The sequence below is a fragment of the Oncorhynchus gorbuscha genome, unplaced genomic scaffold, assembly GCF_021184085.1.
Source record: "Oncorhynchus gorbuscha isolate QuinsamMale2020 ecotype Even-year unplaced genomic scaffold, OgorEven_v1.0 Un_scaffold_1732, whole genome shotgun sequence".
Taxonomy (NCBI): domain Eukaryota; kingdom Metazoa; phylum Chordata; class Actinopteri; order Salmoniformes; family Salmonidae; genus Oncorhynchus; species Oncorhynchus gorbuscha.
Window position 1 is genome coordinate 86,040 of NW_025746426.1, and position 27,775 is coordinate 113,814.

General features: G+C 44.9%; 1 protein-coding gene across 1 annotated transcript; it reads right to left on the bottom strand.

Annotated features, from left to right (window-relative positions):
* Positions 1–654: 654 nt before the first annotated feature.
* LOC124023949 (NADH-ubiquinone oxidoreductase chain 4-like) lies at positions 655–27,775 on the bottom strand. Its single transcript, XM_046338115.1, has 3 exons — positions 27,752–27,775; positions 1,061–2,430; positions 655–727 (listed from the first exon to the last, which is right to left on the bottom strand). Exons 1-3 carry the CDS (start codon positions 27,773–27,775, stop codon positions 655–657), a joined length of 1,467 nt encoding a protein of 488 aa, XP_046194071.1.

A 27,775-nucleotide genomic window follows, 5' to 3' on the forward strand; every position in this document is an offset into this window, starting at 1 on the left:
CAACAGATCTGGGACCAGGCTATTGGTTAGTCAGAGCCAACAGATCTGGGACCAGGCTATTGGCTAGACAGCACCAACAATTCTAGGACCAGGCTATTGGTTAGACAGAGCCAACAGATCTGGGACCAGGCTATTGGCTAGACAGCACCAACAGATCTAGGACCAGGCTATTGGCTAGACAGCACCAACAGATCTAGGACCAGGCTATTGGCTAGACAGCACCAACAGATCTAGGACCAGGCTATTGGCTCAACAGCACCAACAGATCTAGGACCAGGCTATTGGCTCAACAGCACCAACAGATCTAGGACCAGGCTATTGGCTAGACAGAGCCAACAGATCTAGGACCAGGCTATTGGCTAGACAGCACCAACAGATCTAGGACCAGGCTATTGGCTCAACAGCACCAACAGATCTGGGACCAAGCTATTGGCTAGACAGCACCAACAGATCATCTAGGACCAGGCTATTGGCTAGACAGCACCAACAGATCTAGGACCAGGCTATTGGCTAGACAGCACCAACAGATCATCTAGGACCAGGCTATTGGCTAGACAGCACCGAGAGATCTGGGCCCAGGCTATTGGCTAGACAGCACCAACAGATCTGGGACAAGGCTATTGGCTAGACAGCACCAACAGATCTGGGCCAAGGCTATTGGCTCAACAGCACCAACAGATCTGGGCCCAGGTTGGAGAACTTGCAGCTCACACAGAGGAACTGTGTTCTAATGAGCAGAATGCACAGAGACCGCAGCATAACTCCTATAATGACTTAATCAGATTCTCGAGCTCCTTCCTTAGATAACGCTGAATTCCTGCCCCACCCTCCTATTCAATGCTATTGCTGCGAGCCAGAGGAGAGGCGGACATAAGCTGGAAACAGGAACTTTCTCCTGGCTGTAACTTGGGAAACTGACCTCTGTTTTTACTGAATATGTCTGTATATCATCAAATCAAGCTTTATTTACACAGCACATTTTAAACATGAATGCAGAAATATTTAGTACACCACCGACATAAGAGGATAAAAAGAAGAAAGAAAGACAATAAAAACTGACTGACGAAAAAGCACCTTCAGGTAAAGCACCTTCAGGTAAAGCACCTTCAGGTAAAGCACCTTCAGGAAAAGCACCTTCAGGTAAAGCACCTTCAGGTAAAGCACCTTCAGGAAAAGCACCTTCAGGAAAAGCACCTTCAGGAAAAGGTAAAGCACCTTCAGGTAAAGCACCTTCAGGTAAAACACCTTCAGGAAAAGCACCTTCAGGAAAAGCACCTTTAGGAAAAGCACCTTCAGGTAAAGCACCTTCAGGTAAAGCACCTTCAGGAAAAGGTAAAGCACCTTCAGGTAAAGCACCTTCAGGTAAAGCACCTTCAGGTAAAGCACCTTCAGGAAAAGGTAAAACACCTTCAGGTAAAGCACCTTCAGGAAAAGGTAAAACACCTTCAGGAAAAGCACCTTCAGGAAAAGCACCTTTAGGAAAAGCACCTTCAGGAAAAGGTAAAGCACCTTCAGGTAAAGGTAAAGCACCTTCAGGTAAAGCACCTTCAGGTAAAGGTAAAGCACCTTCAGGTAAAGCACCTTCAGGAAAAGGTAAAACACCTTCAGGAAAAGCACCTTCAGGAAAAGCACCTTTAGGAAAAGCACCTTCAGGAAAAGGTAAAGCACCTTCAGGTAAAGCACCTTCAGGTAAAGCACCTTCAGGAAAAGGTAAAGCACCTTCAGGTAAAGCACCTTCAGGAAAAGGTAAAGCACCTTCAGGTAAAGCACCTTCAGGAAAAGCACCTTCAGGAAAAGGTAAAGCACCTTCAGGTAAAGCACCTTCAGGAAAAGGTAAAACACCTTCAGGAAAAGCACCTTCAGGAAAAGCACCTTTAGGAAAAGCACCTTCAGGTAAAGCACCTTCAGGTAAAGCACCTTCAGGAAAAGGTAAAGCACCTTCAGGAAAAGGTAAAGCACCTTCAGGTAAAGCACTTTCAGGTAAAGCACCTTCAGGTAAAGCACCTTCAGGAAAAGGTAAAGCACCTTCAGGAAAAGGTAAAACACCTTCAGGAAAAGGTAAAACACCTTCAGGAAAAGCACCTTTAGGAAAAGCACCTTCAGGAAAACGTAAAGCACCTTCAGGTAAAGGTAAAGCACCTTCAGGTAAAGCACCTTCAGGTAAAGGTAAAGCACCTTCAGGAAAAGGTAAAACACCTTCAGGAATAGCACCTTCAGGAAAAGCACCTTTAGGAAAAGCAGCTTTAGGAAAAGCACCTTCAGGAAAAGGTAAAGCACCTTCAGGTAAAGGTAAAGCACCTTCAGGTAAAGCACCTTCAGGAAAAGGTAAAGCACCTTCAGGTAAAGCACCTTCAGGTAAAGCACCTTCAGGAAAAGGTAAAGCACCTTCAGGTAAAGCACCTTCAGGTAAAGCACCTTCAGGTAAAGCACCTTCAGGAAAAAGTAAATAGGTGTTTTAAGATCCCTTTTAAATATGTCCACAGTTTCAGACCTCCTCAGGTTCTCTGGCAGGATATTCCAGAGACTGGGGGCATAGTAACTAGAGGCTGGGGGCCTAGAGGCTGGGGGCCTAGTAGTATCCTGAAGTCTTGTTCCAAGACTTCAGGATATTTAAAAGGCTGCCTCTCCATGCCTCTTGGTCCTAGACTTCAGGATGGTTAAAAGGCTGGGGGCATAATAACTATAGACTGGGGGCATAGTAACTAAAGGCTGGGGGCATAGTAACTAGAGGCTGGGGGATAGTAACTAAAGGCTGGGGGCATAGTAACTAAAGGCTGGGGGCATAGTAACTAGAGGCTGGGAGCATAATAACTAAAGGCTGGGGGCATAGTAACTAAAGGCTGGGGGCATAGTAACTAAAGGCTGGGGGCATAGTAAGTAAATGCTGGGGGCATAGTAACTAAAGGCTGGGGGCATAGTAACTAAAGGCTGGGGGCATAGTAACTAAAGGCTGGGGGCATAGTAACTAAAGGCTGGGGGCATAGTAACTAAAGGCTGGGGGAATCATAACTAAAGGCTGGGGGCATCATAACTAAAGGCTGGGGGCATAGTAACTAAAGGCTGGAGGCATAGTAACTAGAGGCTGTCTCTCCATGCCTCTTGGTCCCAGGCTGGGGGCATAGTAACTAAAGGCTGGGGACATAGTAACTAAAGGCATAGTAACTAAAGTCTGGGGGCATAGTAACTAAAGACTGGGGCATAGTAACTAAAGACTGGGGGCATAGTAACTAGAGGCTGGGGGCATAGTAACTAAAGACTGGGGGCATAGTAACTAGAGGCTGGGGACATAATAACTAAAGGCTGGGGACATAGTAACTCGAGGCTGGGGCATGGTAACTAAAGACTGGGGGCATAGTACCTAGAGGCTGGGGCATAGTAACTAAAGGCTGGGGGCATAGTAACTAAAGGCTGGGGGCATAGTAACTAGAGGCTGGGGGCATAGTAACTAGAGGCTGGGGGCATAGTAACTAAAGACTGGGGACATAGTAACTAAAGGCTGGGGGCATAGTAAGTAAATGCTGGGGGCATAGTAACTAAAGACTGGGGGCATAGTAACTAGAGGCTGGGGGCATAGTAACTAGAGGCTGGGGGGCATAGTAACTAGAGGCTGGGGGCATAGTAACTAGAGGCTGGGGCATAGTAACTAAAGGCTGGGGGCATAGTAAGTAAATGCTGGGGGCATAGTAACTAAAGGCTGGGGGCATAGTAACTAGAGGCTGGGGGCATAATAACTATAGACTGGGGGCATAGTAACTAAAGGCTGGGGGCCTAGTAACTAAAGGCTGGGGCATAGTAACTAAAGGCTGGGGGCATAGTAACTAGAGGCTGGGGGGATAGTAACTAAAGGCTGGGGGCATAGTAACTAAAGGCTGGGGCATAGTAACTAGAGGCTGGGAGCATAATAACTAAAGGCTGGGGGCATAGTAAGTAAATGCTGGGGGCATAGTAACTAAAGGCTGGGGCATAGTAACTAGAGGCTGGGGGCATAGTAAGTAAATGCTGGGGGCATAGTAACTAAAGGCTGGGGGCATAGTAACTAAAGGCTGGGGGCATAGTAACTAAAGGCTGGGGGCATAGTAACTAGAGGCTGGGGGGATAGTAACTAAAGGCTGGGGGCATAGTAACTAAAGGCTGGGGGCATAGTAACTAGAGGCTGGGAGCATAATAACTAAAGGCTGGGGGCATAGTAACTAAAGGCTGGGGGCATAGTAACTAAAGGCTGGGGGCATAGTAAGTAAATGCTGGGGGCATAGTAACTAAATTCTGGGGGCATAGTAACTAAAGGCTGGGGGCATAGTAACTAAAGGCTGGGGGCATAGTAACTAAAGGCTGGGGGCATAGTAACTAAAGGCTGGGGGAATCATAACTAAAGGCTGGGGGCATCATAACTAAAGGCTGGGGCATAGTAACTAAAGGCTGGAGGCATAGTAACTAGAGGCTGTCTCTCCATGCCTCTTGGTCCCAGGCTGGGGGCATAGTAACTAAAGGCTGGGGACATAGTAACTAAAGGCATAGTAACTAAAGTCTGGGGGCATAGTAACTAAAGACTGGGGGCATAGTAACTAAAGACTGGGGGCATAGTAACTAGAGGCTGGGGGCATAGTAACTAAAGACTGGGGGCATAGTAACTAGAGGCTGGGGACATAATAACTAAAGGCTGGGGACATAGTAACTAAAGGCTGGGGACATAGTAACTCGAGGCTGGGGGCATGGTAACTAAAGACTGGGGGCATAGTAACTAAAGGCTGGGGGCATAGTACCTAGAGGCTGGGGGCATAGTAACTAAAGGCTGGGGCATAGTAACTAAAGGCTGGGGGCATAGTAACTAGAGGCTGGGGGCATAGTAACTAGAGGCTGGGGGCATAGTAACTAAAGACAGGGGACATAGTAACTAAAGGCTGGGGGCATAGTAACTAAAGACTGGGGGCATAGTAACTAAAGACTGGGGGCATAGTAACTAGAGGCTGGGGGCATAGTAACTAGAGGCTGGGGGGCATAGTAACTAGAGGCTGGGGGCATGGTAACTAGAGGCTGGGGCATAGTAACTAAAGGCTGGGGCATAGTAACTAAAGGCTGGGGGCATAGTAAGTAAAGGCTGGGGGCATAGTAAGTAAATGCTGGGGGCATAGTAACTAAAGGCTGGGGGCATAGTAACTAAAGGCTGGGGGCATAGTAACTAAAGGCTGGGGGCATCATAACTAAAGGCTGGGGGCATAGTAACTAAAGGCTGGGGGCATAGTAACTAGAGACTGTCTCTCCATGCCTCTTGGTCCCAGGCTGGGGGCATAGTAACTAAAGGCATAGTAACTAAAGGCTGGGGACATAGTAACTAAAGGCTGGGGGCATAGTAACTAAAGACTGGGGGCATAGTAACTAGAGGCTGGGGGCATAGTAACTAGAGGCTGGGGGCATAGTAACTAGAGGCTGGGGACATAATAACTAAAGGCTGGGGGCATAGTAACTCGAGGCTGGGGGCATAGTAACTAAAGGCTGGGGGCATAGTAACTAAAGGCTGGGGGCATAGTAACTAGAGGCTGGGGGCATAGTAACTAAAGGCTGGGGACATAGTAACTAAAGGCTGGGGGCATAGTAACTAAAGACTGGGGGCATAGTAACTAGAGGCTGGGGGCATAGTAACTAGAGGCTGGGGGCATAGTAACTAGAGGCTGGGGACATAATAACTAAAGGCTGGGGGCATAGTAACTCGAGGCTGGGGGCATAGTAACTAAAGGCTGGGGGCATAGTAACTAAAGGCTGGGGGCATAGTAACTAGAGGCTGGGGGCATAGTAACTAAAGGCTGGGGGCATAGTAACTAAAGGCTGGGGGCATAGTAACTCGAGACTGGGGGCATAGTAACTAGAGGCTGGGGGGCATAGTAACTAGAGGCTGGGGGCATAGTAACTAAAGGCTGGGGGCATAGTAACTAAAGGCTGGGGGCATAGTAACTAAAGGCCGGGGACATAGTAACTAGAGGCTGGGGCATAGTAACTAGAGGCTGGGGGCATAGTAACTAAAGACAGGGGACATAATAACTAAAGGCTGCCTCTCCATGCCTCCTGGTCTCAGGCTGGGAACATAATAACTAAAGGCTGCCTCTCCATGCCTCTTGGTCCCAGACTGGGGACATAATAACTAAAGGCTGCCTCTCCATGCCTCTTGGTTCCAGACTGGGGACATAATAACTAAAGGCTGCCTCTCCATGCCTCCTGGTCCAAGACTTCAGGATAGTTAAGAGGCCAGAGGACCTGAGGGACATACTGGGTACATCACTTAAAAGCATGTCTGACATGTATTGGGTTGCACAATTGTGGATTGATTTAAAAACCAATAAAATAATCGTAAAATGAATTCCAAAATTCACAGGCAGCCAGCGCAGAGACCATAAATCCGGTGTAATGTGTGTTCTCCATCTGGTCTTGGTTAGTACCCGACCAATGTCTTTCTTGGGGAAAAACAGACAGGGGAGCATTACAGTAGTCAGGCCTGCTTGTAATAAAAGCATGGACGAGTCTCTCTGTGTCATCCTGAGAGAGAAACGGCCGCACTGTGGCAATGTTTCTCAGGTGGTAAAAAAACGAAACTACATGGCCAAAAGTATGAGGACATCCCTTCAAATGAGTGGAATTGGTTGATTTCAGCCAATAAAATCGAGGACACAGCCATGCGATCTCCATAGACAAACATTGTCAGAGCTTAGTGACTTTTAATGTAGCCCCGTCATAGCATACCACCTTTCCAACAAGTCAGTTCCTCAAAAAACTGTAAGCGCTGTTATTGTGAAATGGAAATGTCTAGGCGCAATAACGGCTCAGTTGGTCGGCCACAGAAGATCACAAAATGGGTCCGTCAAAGACCTGAAGCGCGTAACGTGTAGAAATCATCTGTCCTCTGTTCCAAACTGCCTCTAGAAGCAACGTCAGCACAATAAACTGTTCATCGGGAGCTTCATGAAATGGGTTTCCGTGACTAAGCAGCTGCACACAAGCCTAAGATCACCATGTGTAAAGCTCGCCGCCATTGGACTCTGGAGCAGTGGAAACGTGGTCTATATAGGCCACGTAGCCTAGTGGTTAGAGCGTTGGACTAGTAACCGGAAGGTTGCGAGTTCAAACCCCCGAGCTGACAAGGTACACAATCTGTCGTTCTGCCCCTGAACAGGCAGTTAGGCCGTCATTGAAAATAAGAATGTGTTCTTAACTGACTTGCCTAGTTAAATAAAGGTTAAAAAAAATTAATCTTGCAGTCCGATGGAGTCCGATTTCATGGCGGATGCTAGGAGAACGCTATCTACCCCAATGCATAGTGCCAACTGTAAAGTTTGGTGGAGGAGGAATAATGGTCTGGGGCTGTTTTTCACGGTTCGGACCCCTTAGTTCCAGTGAAGGGAAAGGTAAACGCTGCGATGACATTCTAGATGTTTCTTCCAACATTATGGCAACAGTTTAGGGAAGGTCCTTTCCTTGTTCAGCATGACAATATTCTCATCCCAATCCTTTACTAGATTGTGTGTATTCGGTTTTGTTGTGGAATCGTTAGATATTACCTGTTAAATATTGTTGCACTATTGGATCTAGAAGCATAAACATTTTGCTACACTCGCATTAACATCTGCTAACCATGTGTATGTGACTAATAAAATGTGAATTTGTTTAAATCCTTTGGGAAGAGTTGGAACGGCAACTGTGAGCCAGGCCTAATCACCCAACATCAGTGCCTGAACTCACTAATGCTCTTACGCCTGAGTGGAAGCAAGTCCCCCTGCAGCAATGTTCCAACAACTAGTGGAAAGCCTTCCCAGAAGAGTGGAGGCTGTTATAGCAGCAATGTTCCAACAACTAATGGAAAGCCTTCCCAGAAGAGAGGAGGTTGTTATAGCAGCAATGTTCCAACATCTAGTGGAAAGCCTTTCCAGAAGAGTGGAGGCTGTTATAGCAGCAATGTTCCAATATCTAGTGGAAAGCCTTCCCAGAAGAGTGGAGGCTGTTATAGCAGCAATGTTCCAACATCTAGTGGAAAGCCTTCCCAGGAGAGTGGAGGCTGTTATAGCAGCAATGTTCCAAAATCTAGTGGAAAGCCTTCCCAGAAGAGAGGAGGCTGTTATAGCAGCAATGTTCCAACATCTAGTGGAAAGCCTTCCCAGAAGAGAGGAGGCTGTTATGGCAGCAAAGGGGGGGGGGGGGAACAACTCCATATTAATGCCCATGATTTTGGAATGAGATGTTCGACGAGCAGGTGTCCACGTAATTTGGTAGTATATATAGTATATTTTGGTCACGTTCCTAATGTGTGATTCCAAATTATGTTCAGAATCTAAAATAACAGCTAGGTTTTTTTTTATTTTACCTTTTGAATTAAAATGTGTGACCAGATTCTCTCTTTGTGTTTTGGCTCCAGCAATAATCACCTTGGTCTTGTCTTGATTTAGCTGGAGGGAGTTGTGAGCCATCTAAGTATTTAAATCACTAATACAATCTAATAATTGATTTGTGGAGCTAAAATCCTCTGGTGACACAGAAATGCCAGAGAGTAACAATTGGGTGTACAAACATTACCTCTCAGATTGAAGCTTGGCATTGTTTGTGTGTGTGTGTGTGTGTGTGTGTGTGTGTGTGTGTGTGTGTGTGTGTGTGCGTGCGTGCGTGCGTGCGTGTGTGTGTGCGTGCAAACTCACGTTATCTCTCAATCACACGAGCCCATTTTGTCTCTTTCCATTTTTCCTCATCGTCCTGATTTTTCTCTCACCATTTTACCATCTGTCTCTGCAGCTCTCAACCCCCTATTGGCCCCTACACCCTCTCTTCCAATGCCCCCCCCCCAGAAAATCACCAGATTACGATTACACTATTGCCAGACTTGATGAAGGCCTCCCAAAACTCACATTAGCGTCAGGAAACAGGAAACAGGAAACAGAGGTGGCGTCCCAAACAGGATCCTATATACTAAACTACGACTTTTAACCAGAGCTCTATTCTGCCCTGCATACCGACGTTGGGCACTTCAATATCATGGTTTTCAACACCACAATAAATAAATGTCAACCAACATAAAGTCCCTCTCTATCTAGTTTGGGATTGATTGGTTTTATTAGTCAGGAAAAATACACATACAGCATATTAATGAAGCTGTTTTAATTCACTGTACCCTCATACTATACTATACTACTAAACTATACAACACTACACTATACCCTCATACTATAATATACTACTAAACAACACTACACTATACCCTCATACTATATATACTATACTACTAAACTATACAACATTACACTATACCCTCATACTATACTATACAACACTACACTATACCCTCATACTATATATACTATACTACTAAACTATACAACACTACACTATACCCTCATACTATACTATACTACTAAACTATACAACATTACACTATACCCTCATACTATACTATACAACACTACACTATACCCTCATACTATATATACTATACTACTAAACTATACAACACTACACTATACCCTCATACTATACTACTATACTATACAACACTACACTATACCCTCATACTATACTATACTACTAAACTATACAACACTACACTATACCCTCATACTATACTATACAACACTACACTATACCCTCATACTATACTATACAACACTACACTATACCCTCATACTATACTATACTACTAAACTATACTATACAACACTACACTATACCCTCATACTATACTATACAACACTACACTATACCCTCATACTAAACTATACTACTATACAACACTACACTATACCCCCATACTATACTATACTACTAAACTATACCCTCATACTATACTATACTATACTACTAAACTATACAACACTACACTATACCCTCATACTATACTATACTACTATACTATACAAGACTACACTATACCCTCATACTATACTATACTACTAAACTATACAACACAACACTACACTATACCCTCATATAATACTATACTACTAAACTATACAACCCTACACTATACCCTCATACTATACTATACTACTATACTTTACAACACTACACTATACCCTCATACTATACTATACTACTATACAACACTACACTATACCCTCATACTATACTATACTACTAAACTATACAACACTACACCCTCATACTATACTATACTATACTACTATACAACACTACACTATACCCTCATACTAAACTATACTACTATACTATACCCTCATACTATACTATACTATACAACACTACACTATACCCTCATACTATACTATACTACTAAACTATACTATACAACACTACACTATACCCTCATACTATACTATACTACTAAACTATACTATACAACACTACACTATACCCTCATACTATACTATACTACTAAACTATACTATACTACACTATACTATACTACTATACAACACTACACTATACCCTCATACTAAACTATACTACTAAACTATACAACACTACACTATACCCTCATACTATACTATACTACTATACTATACAACACTACACAATACCCTCATACTAAACTATACTACTATACTATACCCTCATACTATACTATACTACTATACTATACTATACAACACTACACTATACCCTCATACTAAACTATACTACTAAACTATACAACACTACACTATACCCTCATACTATACTATACTACTATACTATAAAACACTACACAATACCCTCATACTAAACTATACTACTATACTATACCCTCATACTATACTATACTACTATACCCTCATACTATACTATACTACTGTACTATACAACACTACACTATACCCTCATACTATACTATACTACTAAACTATACTATACAACACTACACTATACCCTCATACTAAACTATACTACCATACAACACTACACTATACCCTCATACTATACTATACTATACTACTAAACTATACTATACAACACTACACAATACCCTCATACTATACTATACTACTAAACTATACTATGCAACACTACACTATACCCTCATACTATACTATACTATACTATACTATACTATACTATACTACTAAACTATACAACACTACACTATACCCTCATACTATACTATACTACTAAACTATACAACACTACACCCTCATACTATACTATACTATACAACACTACACTGTACCCTCATACTATACTATACTATACAACACTACACTATACCCTCATACTATACTATACTACTAAACTATACAACACTACACTATACCCTCATACTATACTATACTACTAAACTATACTATACAACACTACACTATACCCTCATACTATACTATACAACACTACACTGTACCCTCATACTATACCATACTACTAAACTATACAACACTACACCCTCATACTATACTATACTATACAACACTACACTGTACCCTCATACTATACTATACTGCTAAACTAAACAACACTACACTGTACCCTCATACTATACTATACTACTAAACTAAACATTTACATTTAAGTCATTTAGCAGACGCTCTTATCCAGAGCGACTTACAAATTGGTGCATTCACCTTATGACATCCAGTGGGACAGTCACTTTACAATAGTGCATCTAAAACTTAGGGGGGGTGGGGTGAGAGGGATTACTTATCCTATCCTAGGTATAAACTATACAACACTACACTGTACCCTCATACTATACTATACTATACAACACTACACTATACCCTCATACTATACTATACTACTAAACTATACAACACTATACCCTCATACTATACTATACTATACTATACAACACTACACTGTACCCTCATACTATACTATACTATACTACTATACAACACTACACTATACCCTCATACTATACTATACTACTAAACTATACAACACTACACTATACCCTCATACTATACTATACTACTAAACTATACTATACAACACTACACTGTACCCTCATACTATACTATACAACACTACACTGTACCCTCATACTATACCATACTACTAAACTATACAACACTACACTATACCCTCATACTATACTATACTACTAAACTATACTATACAACACTACACTGTACCCTCATACTATACTATACAACACTACACTGTACCCTCATACTATACCATACTACTAAACTATACAACACTACACCCTCATACTATACTATACTATACAACACTACACTATACCCTCATACTATACTATACTACTATACTATACAACACTATACCCTCATACTATACTATACAACACTACACTGTACCCTCATACTATACCATACTACTAAACTATACAACACTACACCCTCATACTATACTATACTATACAACACTACACGATACCCTCATACTATACTATACTATACAACACTACACTATACCCTCATACTATACTATACTACTATACTATACTATACAACACTATACCCTCATACTATACTATACTACTATACAACACTACACTATACCCTCATACTATACTATACTATACTACTATACAACACTACACTATACCCTCATACTATACTATACTACTCTACTGCTCTACCAAACAAAAAGGCAGTAGCTGCTTATAGCGGAGAACTGAGAAAAAAGGGCTTTTATTTCCCTTGGTTTCACGGTAACTTTATGCAGTTACTGTTAACATCACCCCCATTGTCTCCTGAACACAATACACTAGAGGCAGGATACTTGTCCATGTGATTAAGCATGTATTTAATGACCCCCATTGTCTCCTGAACACAATACACTAGAGGCAGGATACTTGTCCATGTGATTAAGCATGAATTTAATGACCCCCATTGTCTCCTGAACACAATACACTAGAGGCAGGATACTTGTCCATGTGATTAAGCATGTATTTAATGACCCCCATTGTCTCCTGAACACAATACACTAGAGGCAGGATACTTGTCCATGTGATTAATAAGCATGTATTTAATGTTGTAAAAAGGACATCAACTCATTTTCGACCAAATTAGTAGCTACTGCATTTTTGTTTGTTTGTTGCTTTGGTAGGGAATGGGACATCGACAGATACTTGGTCAATCCTCACCTTCGTATTTCTTCCGGCTTTTTATTGAAAAGGAACTAAAACACTGTTAAAAAACAAATATATATATATTTTTTAAAGGAAGTCCTCCTTTTAAAGGAAGTCCTCCGTGGTTTTATTGAAGTGGTGTCGTGTGTATATTGTTAGTGAAGGTGTTACTGAACAAGCATAAACGATAGAGGCCTAACAGTATGGAGCTACAGCTAAAGTAGTGCTGTAGTCGCTGTCTCAAATGGTACCCTGTTGCCTATATAGTACACGAGTGTTGACCCGGAGCCTTCAATAGGTCATGGTGAAAAGTAGAGTGTTATTTGGGAGTCACTGCAGTGTTGAAGCCAACAGACGGCTGCGTTGTCGTAGACAACTGCAGAATGGTATCCTTCCTGTGTACTTCAGACCTGGGTTTAAAAAACGGTATTGATTTTCTTTCAAATACTTTAGTTGATCTTGATGGAGCTTGCCTGGCAACAGGGGAACCAATCGGATGCTCTTAAAAAAGTGGCGCCCATCTGGGACAATCAAGCAGGCTCCATCAAAAGCTCAGTTTTTGAAAGATTTCGAATACTATTTAAACCCGGGTCTTCTGCACTCAGGGCAGACTGGGGCGATATCTACGGCATCTCAGATAGGACATGTCCCAGGAGTACTAGTTCAGATCTTTTTACTGTTTTCACTAACCAAGGAAACTGACACCATGACACTATAGACAAGGAAACTGACACCATGACCCTATAGACAAGGAAACTGACACCATGACCCTATAGACAAGGAAACTGACACCAAGGAAGCTGACACCATGTGTGATTATTACAGGCCTCTGTTACTGATAACATCAGGCCAGCACAAAAACATCACAGTTCACCACTCTCCTTATTAAAGAAGACATCCAACACTTGCTTTGCACTCAGCAGTTTCCACCAGGAAACAGGCTCTGGTCTGTTTTCAATTACAGTCTGTACTGTTGGGACTCTGCTGCCCTTTGATGCGATAATGGAGTTAGCAGATCTAGGATCAGTCTGGGAACTGAACGCTATCCTCAGAGAGGGACCCTGGACATGGAGTTAGCAGGTCTGGGAACTGAACGCTAGCCTCAGAGAGGGACCCTGGACATGGAGTTAGCAGATCCAGGATCAGTCTGGGAACTGAACGCTAGCCTCAGAGAGGGACCCTGGACATGGAGTTAGCAGATCCAGGATCAGTCTGGGAACTGAACGCTAGCCTCAGAGAAGGACCCTGCCAAGACGCAGAGCGAGCAGACTTGGGTTGTATTCATTTTGGCACGCCAGAGCAAAACGTTTTTTTTTTTTTTTTTGCAATGGAAAACGGAACACAAGCATTTCTGATTGGACGAGTTCAGGTAGTCTGTCCGTTTCCTTACGTTTCGAGCCAGACACTGGGTTCATGTTACAATCCAAACGGTGGGCAATAGTATCGAGCCAGACACTGGGTTCATACAGTAAGTAGGGCATCTCTGTTCTTCTAAAAAATACATTTTCTTCAACGTCTTTTCTTTAGACATGCCTAAAATAAATAGTTGATTTATTGTGATGGTGTATATTAAATTGATTTATTGTGATGGTGTATATTAAATTGATTTATTGTGATGGTGTATATTAAATTGATTTATTGTGATGGTGTATATTAAATTGATTTATTGTGATGGTGTATATTAAATTGATTTATTGTGATGGTGTATATTAAAATGATTTATTGTGATGGTGTATATTAAATTGATTTATTGTGATGGTGTATATTAAATTGATTTATTGTGATGGTGTATATTAAATTGATTTATTGTGATGGTGTATATTAAATTGATTTATTGTGATGGTGATGGTGTATATTAAATTGATTTATTGTGATGGTGTATATTAAATTGATTTATTGTGATGGTGTATATTAAATTGATTTATTGTGATGGTGTATATTAAAATGATTTATTGTGATGGTGTATATTAAATTGATTTATTGTGATGGTGTATATTAAATTGATTTATTGTGATGGTGTATATTAAATTGATTTATTGTGATGGTGTATATTAAATTGATTTATTGTGATGGTGTATATTAAAATGATTTATTGTGATGGTGTATATTAAATTGATTTATTGTGATGGTGTATATTAAATTGATTTATTGTGATGGTGTATATTAAATTGATTTATTGTGATGGTGTATATTAAATTGATTTATTGTGATGGTGTATATTAAATTGATTTATTGTGATGGTGTATATTAAATTGATTTATTGTGATGGTGTATATTAAATTGATTTATTGTGATGGTGTATATTAAATTGATTTATTGTGATGGTGTATATTAAATTGATTTATTGTGGTGGTGTATATTAAATTGATTTATTGTGATGGTGATGGTGTATATTAAATTGATTTATTGTGATGGTGTATATTAAAATGATTTATTGTGATGGTGTATATTAAATTGATTTATTGTGATGGTGATGGTGTATATTAAATTGATTTATTGTGATGGTGTATATTAAATTGATTTATTGTGATCGTGTATATTAAATTGATTTATTGTGATGGTGTATATTAAATTGATTTATTGTGATGGTGTATATTAAATTGATTTATTGTGATGGTGTATATTAAATTGATTTATTGTGATGGTGTATATTAAATTGATTTATTGTGATGGTGATGGTGTATATTAAATTGATTTATTGTGATGGTGTATATTAAATTGATTTATTGTGATGGTGTATATTAAATTGATTTATTGTGATGGTGTATATTAAATTGATTTATTGTGATGGTGTATATTAAATTGATTTATTGTGATGGTGTATATTAAATTGATTTATTGTGATGGTGTATATTAAATTGATTTATTGTGATGGTGTATATTAAATTGATTTATTGTGATGGTGTATATTAAATTGATTTATTGTGATGGTGTATATTAAAATGATTTATTGTGATGGTGTATATTAAATTGATTTATTGTGATGGTGATGGTGTATATTAAATTGATTTATTGTGATGGTGTATATTAAATTGATTTATTGTGATGGTGTATATTAAATTGATTTATTGTGATGGTGTATATTAAATTGATTTATTGTGATGGTGTATATTAAATTGATTTATTGTGATGGTGTATATTAAATTGATTTATTGTGATGGTGTATATTAAATTGATTTATTGTGATGGTGTATATTAAATTGATTTATTAGAATGTAGATGTTCCAAAGATCAACAGCTTATATGGATGTCTGGAGATGTTAATTACGGGGCAATTTAACTTCTTCAATTACGGGACTCTGAAATTCTTGGAGAGTCCTGTGTAGTATTTTCGTATAGAGAGAGAGGTCCTGGAGAGAGAGGAGGGAGAGGAGATGATCAGTGCTCCTGGAGAAGGAGGAGAGAGAGAGGAGATGGTCAGTGCTCCTGGAGAAGGAGGAGAGAGAGAGGAGATGGTCAGTGCTCCTGGAGAAGGAGGAGAGAGAGAGGAGATGGTCAGTGCTCCTGGAGAAGGAGGAGAGAGAGAGGAGATGGTCAGTGCTCCTGGAGAAGGAGGAGAGAGAGAGGAGATGGTCATTGCTCCTGGACAGAGAGAAGGGAGAGGAGAGGGTCAGTGGTCCTGGAGAGAGAGGAGGGAAAGGAGAGGGTCAGTGGTCCTGGAGAGAGAGGAAGGAGAGGAGACGGTCAGTGCTCCTGGAGAAGGAGGAGAGAGAGAGGAGGGAGAGGAGATGGTCAGTGGTCCTGGAGAGAGAGGAGGGAAAGGAGAGGGTCAGTGGTCCTGGAGAGAGAGGAGGGAAAGGAGAGGGTCAGTGGTCCTGGAGAGAGAGGAGGGAAAGGAGAGGGTCAGTGGTCCTGGAGAGAGAGGAGGGAAAGGAGAGGGTCAGTGGTCCTGGAGAGAGAGGAGGGAAAGGAGAGGGTCAGTGGTCCTGGAGAGAGAGGAGGGAAAGGAGAGGGTCAGTGGTCCTGGAGAGAGAGGAGGGAAAGGAGATGATCAGTGCTCCTGGAGAAGGAGGAGAGAGAGAGGAGATGGTCAGTGCTCCTGGAGAAGGAGGAGAGAGAGAGGAGATGGTCAGTGCTCCTGGAGAAGGAGGAGAGAGAGAGGAGATGGTCAGTGCTCCTGGAGAAGGAGGAGAGAGAGAGGAGATGGTCAGTGCTCCTGGAGAAGGAGGAGAGAGAGAGGAGATGGTCATTGCTCCTGGACAGAGAGAAGGGAGAGGAGAGGGTCAGTGGTCCTGGAGAGAGAGGAGGGAAAGGAGAGGGTCAGTGCTCCTGGACAGAGAGGAGGGAAAGGGAGAGGGTCAGTGGTCCTGGAGAGAGAGGAGGGAAAGGAGAGGGTCAGTGGTCCTGGAGAGAGAGGAGGGAAAGGAGAGGGTCAGTGGTCCTGGAGAGAGGAGGGAAAGGAGAGGGTCAGTGGTCCTGGAGAGAGAGGAGGGAAAGGAGAGGGTCAGTGGTCCTGGAGAGAGAGGAGGGAAAGGAGAGGGTCAGTGGTCCTGGAGAGAGAGGAGGGGAAAGGAGAGGGTCAGTGGTCCTGGAGAGAGAGGAGGGAAAGGAGAGGGTCAGTGGTCCTGGAGAGAGAGGAGGGAAAGGAGAGGGTCAGTGGTCCTGGAGAGAGAGGAGGGAAAGGAGAGGGTCAGTGGTCCTGGAGAGAGAGGAGGGAAAGGAGAGGGTCAGTGGTCCTGGAGAGAGAGGAGGGAAAGGAGAGGGTCAGTGGTCCTGGAGAGAGAGGAGGGAAAGGAGACGGTCAGTGGTCCTGGAGAGAGAGGAGGGAGAGGAGAGGGTCAGTGGTCCTGGAGAGAGAGGAGGGAAAGGAGAGGGTCAGTGGTCCTGGAGAGAGAGGAGGGAAAGGAGACGGTCAGTGGTCCTGGAGAGAGAGGAGGGAAAGGAGAGGGTCAGTGGTCCTGGAGAGAGAGGAGGGAAAGGAGAGGGTCAGTGGTCCTGGAGAGAGAGGAGGGAAAGGAGAGGGTCAGTGGTCCTGGACAGAGAGGAGGGAGAGGAGAGGGTCAGTGGTCCTGGAGAGAGAGGAGGGAGAGGAGAGGGTCAGTGGTCCTGGAGAGAGAGGAGGGAGAGGAGAGGGTCAGTGGTCCTGGAGAGAGAGGAGGGAGAGGAGAGGGTCAGTGGTCCTGGAGAGAGAGGAGGGAGAGGAGAGGGTCAGTGGTCCTGGAGAGAGAGGAAGGAGAGGAGACGGTCAGTGCTCCTGGAGAAGGAGGAGAGAGAGAGGAGGGAGAGGAGATGGTCAGTGGTCCTGGAGAGAGAGGAGGGAAAGGAGAGGGTCAGTGGTCCTGGAGAGAGAGGAGGGAGAGGAGACGGTCAGTGGTCCTGGAGAGAGAGAGAGTGAGGAGATGGTCAGTGGTCCTGGAGAGAGAGGAGGGAGAGGAGACGGTCAGTGGTCCTGGAGAGAGAGGAGGGAGAGGAGACGGTCAGTGGTCCTGGAGAGAGAGGAGGGAGAGGAGACGGTCAGTGGTCCTGGAGAGAGAGGAGGGAGAGGAGACGGTCAGTGGTCCTGGAGAGAGAGGAGGGAGAGGAGACGGTCAGTGGTCCTGGAGAGAGAGGAAGGAGAGGAGATGGTCAGTGGTCCTGGAGAGAGAGGAGGGAGAGGAGATGGTCAGGGATGTTTTACTAGAGTCAATGGAAGGACAGCACTTCTGGCAAAAACAACTTGATACGTCCATTATGTGACCACCAGGTAAGTCAGTTGAGAGAAAGTTCACATACACAGAGTGTATAAAACCTTCCTAATATTAAGTTGTGCCCCCTTTTCCCTCAGAACAGCTTCAATCGGTCGGGGCATGGACTCTACAAGGGGTTGAAAGCTTTCCTTAGGGATGCTGGCCCATGTTGACTCCAATGCTTCTCACAGTTTTGTCAAATTGTCTTGATGTCCTTTGGGTGTTGGGTCATTTTTGATACACACAGGAAACTGTTGAATGTGGAAAAACCCAGCAGCGTTGCAGTTCTTGACATATTCAAACCGGTGCGCCTGGCAACTACTACCAAACCCTGTTCAAAATCCTTCTTTAACCAGGTCTCCTCCCCTTCATCTACATGTCTCCTCCCCGTCATCTACATGTCTCCTCCCCTTCATCTACATGTCTCCTCCCGTTCATCTACATGTCTCCTCCCCTTCATCTACACTGATTGAAGTGGATTTAACATCAATAAGGGATCAGAGCTGATCACCTGGACTCACCTGGTCAGTCATGGAAATGTTTTGTACACTCATTGCATGTGTAAACTTACACTAAACCTCTTCATCACCGATGAGATCATGGTAGATGTAAAACTGGCTCGATGGCCGAGTGCTCGACCCAAAAATAGGCTCCATATTCCTGGCATGAACGATCTGTTCCCATCGTCCAGACAACGCTGCCTGGGCTACTCTGTTTGAGCTAATGAGAATGGTTCCCGAACAGGGAACTGTAGCTAAAAATACCAATTACGGTCTGGATAACCACGTTATGGGGTTAAAAGCTGTGGAGTACAGTGTCTGCATGGCTCAATAAAAGTTATTTACAAACACTAAATATAACGCTGAGTTTTTGGGGCCTTGCCAGAGGCAATGAGAACAAGGGAAGGATAAAGAGGAACCGAGAAAAATGTAGAACAGCACAAATGTTTTTCTGTTTGATACTTTAGGTCAGAAGCAATGCTTCTTCATGGTTTCACAAACAAACTAATAGGTGTGAAGCTAATCAAGCACCACTATGAATATTAGGTGATTTAAACAATATGGCTAAAACAAGATGTTATTTACAAGTTATCTCTTTTTGGAATGTAGGACACAATTCATTTATTTAACCTTTATTTAACGAGGCAAGTCAGTAAAGAACAAATTCTTATTTTCATTCATGGCTTAGGAACAGTGGGGTTAACTGCCTTGTTCTGGGGGTGGAACGACATCATTCTTTACCTTGTCAGCTTAAATCGATGCCAAGCAGCGTTGGTTCCCATGATTTCACCCCTCTCATTTCCGACTTGCCTAAAACCGTCTGTGACTGTTGTGTTAACTCAGTTTCTCAGTCCACGCAACAACCAACCACAACACTGACAGACCGGAACACAATACGACACTGACAGAAGACTTCCTGTCTGTTAGAAAAGCCAACACGCTCCCACATCTTTCTCTGCTCTGACTTCCTGTCTGTTAGAAAAGCCAACACGCTCCCACATCTTTCTCTGCTCTGACTTCCTGTCTGTTAGAAAAGTCAACACGCTCCCACATCTTTCTCTGCTCTGATACACGGTACTTCCTGTCTGTTAGAAAAGTCAACACGCTCCCATATCTTTCTCTGCTCTGATACACAGTACTTCCTGTCTGTTAGAAAAGCCAACACGCTCCCACATATTTCTCTGCTCTGACTTCCTGTCTGTTAGAAAAGCCAACACGCTCCCACATCTTTCTCTGCTCTGATACACAGTACTTCCTGTCTGTTAGAAAAGCCAACACGCTCCCACATATTTCTCTGCTCTGACTTCCTGTCTGTTAGAAAAGTCAACACGCTCCCACATCTTTCTCTGCTCTGATACACGGTACTTCCTGTCTGTTAGAAAAGTCAACACGCTCCCACTCTGCTCTGATACACAGTACTCAACATCCCTCACTCTTTACCAAGTCAAGTGCTATAATAACCCCACTCTCTCTCCTTAACCCCACTCTCTCTCCTTAACCCCACTCTCTCTCCTTAACCCCACTCTCTCTCCTTAACCCCACTCTCACTCCTTAACCCCACTCTCTCTCTCCTTAGCCCTACACTCTCTCCTTAACCCCACTCTCTCTCTCCTTAACCCCACTCTCTCTCCTTAACCCCACTCTCTCCTTAACCCCACTCTCTCCTTAACCCCACTCTCTCTCTCCTTAACCCCACTCTCTCTCTCCTTAACCCCACTCTCTCTCCTTAACCCCACTCTCTCTCCTTAACCCCACTCTCTCTCTCCTTAGCCCTACACTCTCTCCTTAACCCCACTCTCTCCTTAACCCCACTCTCTCCTTAACCCCACTCTCTCCTTAACCCCACTCTCTCTCTCCTTAACCCCACTCTCTCTCCTTAACCCCACTCTCTCTCCTTAACCCCACTCTCTCCTTAACCCCACTCTCTCCTTAACCCCACTCTCTCTCTCCTTAACCCCACTCTCTCTCTCCTTAACCCCACTCTCTCTCCTTAACCCCACTCTCTCTCCTTAACCCCACTCTCTCTCCTTAACCCCACTCTCTCTCCTTAACCCCACTCTCTCTCCTTAACCCCACTCTCTCTCTCCTTAGCCCTACACTCTCTCTCCTTAGCCCTACTCTCTCTCTCCTTAACCCCACTCTCTCCCTCCTTAACCCCACTCTCTCTCCTTAACCCCACTCTCTCTCCTTAACCCCACTCTCTCTGCTTTACCCCACTCTCTCTGCTTTACCCCACTCTCTCTGCTTTACCCCACTCTCTCTCCTTAACCCCACTCTCTCTCCTTAACCCCACTCTCTCCCTCCTTAACCCCACTCTCTCCCTCCTTAACCCCACTCTCTCTCTCCTTAACCCCACTCTTTCTCCTTAACCCCACTCTCTCCTTAACCCCACACTCTCCTTAACCCCACACTCTCTCTCCTTAACCCCACTCTCTCTCCTTAACCCCACTCTCTCTCCTTAACCCCACACTCTCTCCTTAACCCCACACTCTCTCCTTAACCCCACTCTCTCTCCTTAACCCCACACTCTCTCCTTAACCCCACTCTCTCCCCTTAACCCCACTCTCCCTCCTTATACCCACTCTCTCCTTAACCCCACACTCTCTCCTTAACCCCACACTCTCTCCTTAACCCCACACTCTCTCCTTAACCCCACACTCTCTCCTTAACCCCACTCTCTCTCCTTAACCCCACTCTCTCTATCCTTAACCCCACTCTCTCTATCCTTAACCCCACTCTCTCCTTAACCCCACTCTCTCTCCTTTACCCCACTCTCTCTCCTTAACCCCCTCTCTCCTTAGCCCTACACTCTCTCTCCTTAGCCTACACTCTCTCTCCTTAGCCCTACACTCTCTCTCCTTAGCCCTACACTCTCTCTCCTTAGCCCTACACTCTCTCTCCTTAGCCCTACACTCTCTCTCCTTAGCCCTACACTCTCTCTCCTTAGCCCTACACTCTCTCTCCTTAGCCCTACACTCTCTCTCCTTAGCCCTACACTCTCTCTCCTTAGCCCTACACTCTCTCTCCTTAACCCTACACTCTTCTTAACGCCACTCTTCTCTCCTTAACCCCACTCTCTCTCCTTAACCCCTCTCTCTCCTTAGCCCTACACTCTCTCTCCTTAGCCCTACACTCTCTCTCCTTAGCCCTACACTCTCTCTCCTTAACCCTACACTCTTCTTAACGCCACTCTTCTCTCCTTAACCCCACTCTCTCTCCTTAACCCCTCTCTCTCCTTAGCCCTACACTCTCTCCCTTAACCCCACTCTCCCTCCTTAACCCCACTCTCTCTCCTTAACCCCACTCTCTCCTTAACCCCACTCTCTCCCTCCTTAACCCCAATCACTCTCCTCAACCCCACTCTCTCCTTAACCCCACTCTCTCTCCTTAACCCTCTCTCTCCTTAGCCCTACACTCTCTCTCCTTAGCCCTACACTCTCTCCCTTAACCCCACTCTCCCTCCTTAGCCCTACACTCTCTCTCCTTAGCCCTACACTCTCTCTCCTTAACCCTACACTCTTCTTAACGCCACTCTTCTCTCCTTAACCCCACTCTCTCTCCTTAACCCCTCTCTCTCCTTAGCCCTACACTCTCTCCCCCTTAACCCCACTCTCTCTCCTTAACCCTACACTCTTCTTAACGCCACTCTTCCCTCCTTAACCCCACTCTCTCTCCTTAACCCAACTCTCTATCCTTAACCCCACTCTCTCCCTCCTTAACCCCACACTCTCTCTCCTTAACCCCACTCTCCCCCCTTAACCCCACTCTCCCCCTTAACCCCACTCTCCCCCTTAACCCCACTCTCCCTCCTTAACCCCACTCTCCCTCCTTAACCCCACTCTCTATCCTTAACCCCACTCACTCCCTCCTTAACCCCACTCTCTCTCCTTAACCCCACTCTCTCTCCTTAACCCCACTCTCTCCTTAACCCCACACTCTCTCCTTAACCCCACACTCTCTCCTTAACCCCACTCTCTCTCCTTAACCCCACACTCTCTCTCCTTAACCCCACTCTCTCCCCTTAACCCCACTCTCCCTCCTTATACCCACTCTCTCTCCTTAACCCCACTCTCTCCTTAACCCCACACTCTCTCCTTAACCCCACACTCTCTCCTTAACCCCACACTCTCTCCTTAACCCCACTCTCTCTCCTTAACCCCACTCTCTCTATCCTTAACCCCACTCTCTCTATCCTTAACCCCACTCTCTCCTTAACCCCACTCTCTCTCCTTTACCCCACTCTCTCTCCTTAACCCCTCTCTCTCCTTAGCCCTACACTCTCTCTCCTTAGCCTACACTCTCTCTCCTTAGCCCTACACTCTCTCTCCTTAGCCCTACACTCTCTCTCCTTAGCCCTACACTCTCTCTCCTTAGCCCTACACTCTCTCTCCTTAGCCCTACACTCTCTCTCCTTAGCCCTACACTCTCTCTCCTTAGCCCTACACTCTCTCTCCTTAGCCCTACACTCTCTCTCCTTAGCCCTACACTCTCTCTCCTTAACCCTACACTCTTCTTAACGCCACTCTTCTCTCCTTAACCCCACTCTCTCTCCTTAACCCCTCTCTCTCCTTAGCCCTACACTCTCTCTCCTTAGCCCTACACTCTCTCTCCTTAGCCCTACACTCTCTCTCCTTAGCCCTACACTCTCTCTCCTTAACCCTACACTCTTCTTAACGCCACTCTTCTCTCCTTAACCCCACTCTCTCTCCTTAACCCCTCTCTCTCCTTAGCCCTACACTCTCTCCCCTTAACCCCACTCTCCCTCCTTAACCCCACTCTCTCTCCTTAACCCCACTCTCTCCTTAACCCCACTCTCTCTCCTTAACCCCACTCTCTCTCCTTAACCCCACTCTCACTCCTTAACCCCACTCTCTCTCTCCTTAGCCCTACACTCTCTCCTTAACCCCACTCTCTCTCTCCTTAACCCCACTCTCTCTCCTTAACCCCACTCTCTCCTTAACCCCACTCTCTCCTTAACCCCACTCTCTCTCTCCTTAACCCCACTCTCTCTCTCCTTAACCCCACTCTCTCTCCTTAACCCCACTCTCTCTCCTTAACCCCACTCTCTCTCCTTAACCCCACTCTCTCTCCTTCCTTAACCCCACTCTCTCTCTCCTTAGCCCTACACTCTCTCTCCTTAGCCCTACTCTCTCTCCTTAACCCCACTCTCTCCCTCCTTAACCCCACTCTCTCTCTCCTTAACCCCACTCTCTCTCCTTAACCCCACTCTCTCTGCTTTACCCCACTCTCTCTGCTTTACCCCACTCTCTCTGCTTTACCCCTCTCTCTCCTTAACCCCACTCTCTCTCCTTAACCCCACTCTCTCCCTCCTTAACCCCACTCTCTCCCTCCTTAACCCCACTCTCTCTCTCCTTAACCCCACTCTTTCTCCTTAACCCCACTCTCTCTCCTTAACCCCACACTCTCCTTAACCCCACACTCTCTCTCCTTAACCCCACTCTCTCTCCTTAACCCCACTCTCTCTCCTTAACCCCACACTCTCTCCTTAACCCCACACTCTCTCCTTAACCCCACTCTCTCCTTAACCCCACACTCTCTCTCCTTAACCCCACTCTCTCCCCTTAACCCCACTCTCCCTCCTTATACCCACTCTCTCCTTAACCCCACACTCTCTCCTTAACCCCACACTCTCTCCTTAACCCCACACTCTCTCCTTAACCCCACACTCTCTCCTTAACCCCACTCTCTCTCCTTAACCCCACTCTCTCTATCCTTAACCCCACTCTCTCTATCCTTAACCCCACTCTCTCCTTAACCCCACTCTCTCTCCTTTACCCCACTCTCTCTCCTTAACCCTCTCTCTCCTTAGCCCTACACTCTCTCTCCTTAGCCTACACTCTCTCTCCTTAGCCCTACACTCTCTCTCCTTTGCCCTACACTCTCTCTCCTTAGCCCTACACTCTCTCTCCTTAGCCCTACACTCTCTCTCCTTAGCCCTACACTCTCTCTCCTTAGCCCTACACTCTCTCTCCTTAGCCCTACACTCTCTCTCCTTAGCCCTACACTCTCTCTCCTTAGCCCTACACTCTCTCTCCTTAACCCTACACTCTTCTTAACGCCACTCTTCTCTCCTTAACCCCACTCTCTCTCCTTAACCCCTCTCTCTCCTTAGCCCTACACTCTCTCTCCTTAGCCCTACACTCTCTCTCCTTAGCCCTACACTCTCTCTCCTTAGCCCTACACTCTCTCTCCTTAGCCCTACACTCTCTCTCCTTAGCCCTACACTCTCTCTCCTTAGCCCTACACTCTCTCTCCTTAACCCTACACTCTTCTTAACGCCACTCTTCTCTCCTTAACCCCACTCTCTCTCCTTAACCCCTCTCTCTCCTTAGCCCTACACTCTCTCCTTAGCCCTACACTCTCTCTCCTTAGCCCTACACTCTCTCTCCTTAGCCCTACACTCTCTCTCCTTAACCCTACACTCTTCTTAACGCCACTCTTCTCTCCTTAACCCCACTCTCTCTCCTTAACCCCTCTCTCTCCTTAGCCCTACACTCTCTCCCCTTAACCCCACTCTCCCTCCTTAACCCCACTCTCTCTCCTTAACCCCACTCTCTCCTTAACCCCACTCTCTCCCTCCTTAACCCCAATCACTCTCCTCAACCCCACTCTCTCCTTAACCCCACTCTCTCTCCTTAACCCCTCTCTCTCCTTAGCCCTACACTCTCTCTCCTTAGCCCTACACTCTCTCCCCTTAACCCCACTCTCCCTCCTTAGCCCTACACTCTCTCTCCTTAGCCCTACACTCTCTCTCCTTAACCCTACACTCTTCTTAACGCCACTCTTCTCTCCTTAACCCCACTCTCTCTCCTTAACCCCTCTCTCTCCTTAGCCCTACACTCTCTCCCCTTAACCCCACTCTCTCTCCTTAACCCTACACTCTTCTTAACGCCACTCTTCCCTCCTTAACCCCACTCTCTCTCCTTAACCCAACTCTCTATCCTTAACCCCACTCTCTCCCTCCTTAACCCCCACTCTCTCTCCTTAACCCCACTCTCCCCCTTAACCCCACTCTCCCCCTTAACCCCACTCTCCCCCTTAACCCCACTCTCCCTCCTTAACCCCACTCTCCCTCCTTAACCCCACTCTCCCTCCTTAACCCCACTCTCTCTCCTTAACCCCACTCTCTATCCTTAACCCCACTCTCTCTCCTTAACCCCATTCTCTCCCTCCTTAACCCCACTCTCTCCTTAACCCCACTCTCTCTCCTTAACCCCACTCTCTCTCCTTAACCCCATTCTCTCCCTCCTTAACCCCACTCTCTCCTTAACCCCACTCTCTCCTTAACCCCACTCTCTCTCCTTAACCCCACTCTCTCTCTCCTTAACCCCACTCTCTCCCTCCTTAACCCCACTCTCTCCCTCAACCCCACTCTCTCCCTCCTTAACCCCACTCTCTCCCTCATTAACCCCACTCTCCCTCCTTAACCCCACTCTCTCCCTCATTAACCCCACTCTCTCTCTTTAACCCCACTCTCTCCCTCCTTAACCCCACTCTCTCCCTCATTAACCCCACTCTCTCCCTCATTAACCCCACTCTCCCTCCTTAACCCCGCTCTCTCCCTCATTAACCCCTCTCTCTCTTTAACCCCACTCTCTCCCTCTAGACTGTTGCAGTTCTGGTACACTCTAGTTGAGAACTAAATCTAACCATTTACTCTCAGGCTGAGCAATCATTTCCATTGAAGACGTGTGTTGTACGCGCTGTGGTTGAGTGCGTCTTCATCTAAAACGAGGTGGGGTCTGATGTGTGACAAGCCGCGGTAAGACATGTCTCAAGTTACGGACGTCCTTAACGTTCAGGCCTAACTAGAGACTGTTTGATAGCAATCCTTCCAGGGAGGTTTGATTTGACCGACCTCCTGCTAGTGACACTGTTCTTGCACTCTGTTCTGTAAACAGGGCGGAAGCATTCGTTTAGGACTACATTAGCTTACATCAATAACTGACTGTAGAAGATTCAGAGAGAGACACATGGATGTGGTGTTTGTCAGCGGTGTCATGGGATAGTTGACACGGGGTCTAGGTTTGCACAATTTCAAAAACTTTAAAAGAATAAAAGATCGAATAAGTATAATTTACACATCTCCGTCTGGCTTTCGGGGTTCACCTTATTAGTTTTTTTAAATTGTAAAGATAAATGTATTTGTTTTTTTCAGCTGCAGAGTATTAAAACTCTATTGGTTCTTTAAATCAGAGAACCAGAGAGCTCTCTCACATTCATTCTCCCTGTCAATCAGTCCCATTTAAATTGCATCCAAAATAGATAATCGTGTTCAAGATTGATATATAGCCCTATACTGTGTGTGTGTGTGTGTGGTGTGTGTGTGTGGTGTGTGGTGTGTGGGGTGTGTGGTGTGTGGTGTGTGTGTGTGTAATGTTTGGACACACCTACTCATTCAAGGGGTTTTTATTTATTTTTTGTTGTTGCAATTTTCTACATTGTAGAATAATAGTGAAGACATCAACACTGTGAAATAACACATATGGAGTCATGTAGTAACCAAAAAAGTGTTAAACAAATCTACATATATTTTATATTTGAGATTCTTCAAAGTAGCCACCTTTTACCTTGATGACAGCTTTGCACTTCAT